Source organism: Diospyros lotus, chromosome 13 (assembly GCF_014633365.1).
Source record: "Diospyros lotus cultivar Yz01 chromosome 13, ASM1463336v1, whole genome shotgun sequence".
Classification (NCBI taxonomy): domain Eukaryota; kingdom Viridiplantae; phylum Streptophyta; class Magnoliopsida; order Ericales; family Ebenaceae; genus Diospyros; species Diospyros lotus.
In genome coordinates, this window is record NC_068350.1 from 9,140,368 (window position 1) to 9,145,064 (window position 4,697).

The 4,697-nt window shown below is 30.8% G+C and overlaps 1 protein-coding gene across 1 annotated transcript; it reads right to left on the reverse strand.

The window, feature by feature from the left end:
* Positions 1-2,621: 2,621 nt before the first annotated feature.
* LOC127789049 (cyclin-dependent protein kinase inhibitor SMR3-like) lies at positions 2,622-3,690 on the reverse strand. The gene is made up of 2 exons (XM_052317802.1): positions 3,607-3,690; positions 2,622-3,354 (listed from the first exon to the last, which is right to left on the reverse strand). The coding sequence occupies exon 2, from the start codon at positions 3,319-3,321 to the stop codon at positions 2,866-2,868; it is 456 nt and encodes a 151-aa protein (XP_052173762.1). The 5' UTR covers positions 3,322-3,354; positions 3,607-3,690; the 3' UTR covers positions 2,622-2,865.
* Between the last annotated feature and the right edge of the window lie 1,007 nt (positions 3,691-4,697).

Consider the following 4,697-nt stretch of genomic DNA (forward strand, 5'->3'; position numbering starts at 1 on the left):
AGTGATATTTTTTATTTCTTAACATATTGAAACAATCTAAAATTTTACCGTTGTTCTTTTTTACCTTTTTGTGCGCATTAATGTCATATTCTTTAGCTATTAAATTGTGTGAACTTATTAAAATTATAAATATCAATTTGTTAAAATAAAATCCTTCACTAATCAAGTTATTTAAGATTAAAATATTAAAAATATATTAATTACTAATTTATACTAAATAGATATATCTTTCGATTACTTTCAAGCATATTCATATTTTGAAAGCATGGCAAAATCATTTTAAGTACATACTTTCAATATAGGGTTAATTATATCAATAATCACTCAACTTTATATTCTGTTATTATTTAGTTACTGAATTTTAAAATATTATTTGTTAGTTACTGATATTTCAAAACTGTTACTATTTAGTCACTGAACTTTAAAATGTTACCTACTAGTCATTAATATTTCAAAATCGCTTATCATCCGTCACTCGTTAGTCACTGAACTTTAAGTTCACAAGTGAGAGATGAGAGACAGTTTTGAAATATTAGTGACTAACAAGTAATATTTTAAAATTCAGTAATTAACTAGTAACAGATTTGAAATATCAGTAACTAATGAATAACATTTTAAAATTCAATGACCAAACAATAATAGAATGCGAAGTTGGGTGATTATTGATGTAATTAACCCTTCAATGTATGGTGCATACCAATTAGCAAATATTTGTCCAAGCATCACTCACTCTCTTATGCAACTAAACAATGAATTTTAGTCTTTGTTGTGTTATAGTTCAAACACCATTAAAAGTCCAAAATAATTATTTAAGTTAAAATGTGTACATTTTTCCATAATTAGGGGATCTTGCACAAATGAGCAAACTATTTTTTTTTTATAGGTTCAGACGATTTAACGACCACGTTTTTAGTCAAATAAATTCATTATTGTATCTTGAGGATAAACATAATTCAAAATGTCTACCAATTAGTTAGTAACACAAAGAAAGAATTACAATTAGTTATAATTATTAATCCCAAATTCTTGAAGACTGCTGATACAAATATAATTGAAAGCTATCAATTTAAATTTGTAGTGTACGTTACACAAGAAATCTTGCCACAAATTGTTAAAAATATTTAATCTCCTTCCAATCACTTAGAAATTTTCCATTTTAATTCATTTTCCTCTTTCTTTTCTCTATTTATCCCATATTTTTCTTTTATTGATTAATTGATCCTTCAATAATACAAAATAAACACACATTAAGGAAAATAAAAATTATTATTATTGTTTGTCTTTTTTAAAACTCAATTATATTTTATATTTAAAACAAATATCTCATTTTATATCCTCGTGTTCATTATTTGTGTGGTTCTAAATATTTTAAAATATCATAATATATAATTCATTATTTTCTCTTTATAATTATTCAATACTCAAGAATTTTCTTCTTATTATTTTTAAAATTGGCCCATATTATATATTTAGATAGGGGTAATTTTGAAAAAGCTTTCCAAGTCATGGACTCCAGGTGTCTTTTTGCAAACTTAAGGCAAATTTAAAAATTTTAAAAAATACTATACCCTGTACATAATTTTTTTTCAAACTCAAGCAACTGTGGCTGTGCCAATTCCCATCTAGGCTGCACAGAAATAAAATTGGGGAATGAATATGACATAAAACAGAAATGAAGAAATGATAATTTTTTTTAAAAAGTAAGAATTAAAAATGTGTAAGCAAAAACAAAAAAAAAAAAGAGTATTTTTGTAAATATAATCTTAATATAAAAGAATAATATAAAATAGTTATTTAATTTAAAATAAATATAAATTCCATAATTCTTTCAAACAAATATAAATATAAATTCTATCATCCATGAAACATGATTTATTAATTAAAATCGAACAACAAATTTAAAAAAAAAATAATCAAACATAATATAATTTATAAAAGTTTCTCCATTTCAACATTCTATTTCTCTATGATCTCATTGGTATCTTCATTAGTCTTAAAGTTGGTGTTATGTTTCCTATTTAAAGTGAAAAAGAAATTATAAATTAATTAATAATATTAATTGAATATTACTATTAGAGAATTAATATTAATAGGAGAAGAAATTGGAGGAAAAAAAGGGAAGATGAAGATAAAGAAAAGTAAGAGAAGAAATCGAAAGATACAAAAAAGAATAGATAACAGGTAAAAAAATAAATTAAAAAAAACAGATCGTACAACATTAGAAGAAAACGAAAGAACTTGAGAAACTGTAAAGTAGTAGGAAAGATCAGAGTCGCAAGTAAGTCAAGTGCAGCAAAGCAATGCGAAAGCTGTTGCAAGCAAACGTAATATATTTCCGTCTCTAACCTCTTCGAGAACGAAAATGTATTTCCAAAATTTTCCTAATATTACATATTAAAAAGTTTTTAAAATTACAAAAATCATCCAAAAATATTTTTTTGATATTTTTGTGATTCAAAAACAGAAATATTTTAGAAATAGTGAAATGACATCCCCAAAAACATTTTCTGTCCATCCATCAAAAATATTGTTGCCATTACCATACCTAAGTATGGATACCCGTTCATCTTCCTCCCCTCAAGTCTTCCACACAACAGCAAGAGACACCAGAAGCCGCCATTGTCACTGAAATACTAAGAATTTTAATTTATATCTTCTCGTCTAATTTTTGTTTACAGGCGAAGTTTAAATAGATGCATGCAAATTCCTCCTTCATAATATATATGTACTGATCCAATTCATCACTGTAATCTTTGTAAGTTAAGTTCGCCTTTCAGAAATGGAAATGGTGAGAAAAAGGTTTTGATTTCTTACCCAGATGCATATACATATATATATGGACGGCATATTGACAAATAATTCAATTCATTCTGATTCTGAATTGTCCCTTCGAGCTCGCTTCATCTTTCGGCCTGAATCTTCTGCAATATGTGGACGGAACACTGATTCGACATCTTTTGAGAGATCAGGCTCAAGACTCCGGCGAAGCGGCGGCGACGCTTTTCTCTTCGCGGAGGGAGATGGTCGGAGCTTCTTGGGCGCGGGCGGGCACCGGCTGAGCACCGGGATTTTGTGTTTCGAGGACGTCGGAGTTCTAAACCCTTCATTGTCGGCGTCGGTTTCATCGGTTTCAAATTCTCCCAAACTCGCCGGCTCTTTTAGCTCCCCGGAAGACGGCGCCGTCTCTGGATCAGACCTATCCGTTGAGGCCGTGGCTTGAATTATGTCGGACCCTTCAAACGTGGGCCTTGATTTTGAAGAACCCTCGAATTCCTTCTGGTTGTTGTCATCTTTGGCGTCGAACAAATCCGAATTTGACATCTCACAGCCAATTCAGTGAACATGAAGCTAAAACTGCAGGCAGGAGAGACAGAGAGAGAGAGATTGAAAAGAAACTGATGATGAGGCAGATTTATGGAAAATTAACACAGACACATCAAAACACCATTTTCTTTCATCAGTTTCTGCACTGATTTCTCGGCACTTCTCTTTGGATTTATGCCTTGTTTACACCAACATTACAACTGAGATCATCATCATTATCCTCATCATATGATCAATCAAAAGGAGACAAATTGAGAGAGAGAGAGAGAGAGAAATTATTACAGGAAAGAGACAGAAATCAGAAGCTCTTGGCGACGGATCCAATGCCCATAACCGCTCTCTCTCTCTCTCTCGGCTCTATGCAATGTACTTTCTCTCTGATCTTTTCGAAGTTTGGTGGGTCCGTGCACGTGGGATATTGCTTTCGTAGGGACCATCGCCTGAAATAAACGGAACGACGTCTCATTGCCTCAACCCATCTCCCTTTCATCTTTGAAGCAAATGTATACTTGAATGTGTACTGTGTGTATATATATATAATATATTTGGGTGGTGTGAATATATAATATATATTAATTTAATTTATATGCTATATTTTGAAATTCAGTAATTACCCAGAATTTTTTTTTTTGAGTACAATAACAAGTTGGAGTGGCAAAAAGAACTGTGTTTAATTTTGTATTGATTAATTGTTGATGGACAACAATTCCATTACATGATAGTTCGTACCCATATTTTATAGGGCAAACCCATTTTTTTTTTTTTGAACTTCAAATTTAATTTATTGAGTACTTAGTCTTTATAATTTATACCTATTAACTAGTTAATTTTATTTAAAATAATGTATGAGTTACACATGAGATAAATTAAAAAAAATAAAAAAAAAAGAATAATAGAAGAAGAACCGATTGAACTGATCCTTCATTCCACATTTCTCTTCACTTTTTCTTGTTATCTTTGCTTTCGTCTCTCGTCAACCCGAATGGAAGAACCGACTCTCCCGTCAGCCATTGCCATCTCAATCGATCTCGATGGTTACATGTGATGTGACCCTGAAAAGAAGAAAAATAGAAGAAAAGAAAAACTGACCAAACCAATCATTTCTTCCACCTTCAATGTCGTCTTTGCTCTTGTCTCTCATCAACCTAAACAGAAGAACCGATTGAACTGATCATTCATTCCATATGTCCCTTGACTTTTTCTCATCGTCTTTTCTTTCGTCTCTCGTCAACCTGAATGGAAGAATCGAGTCTCCCGTCAGCCATTGGCATCTCAATCGATCCCAATGGTTACATGTGAAATGAGCTGGAAAGAAGAAAAATAAAATAAAAGAAAAACTGACCAAACTAATCATTTCTTCCACCTTTAGTGTC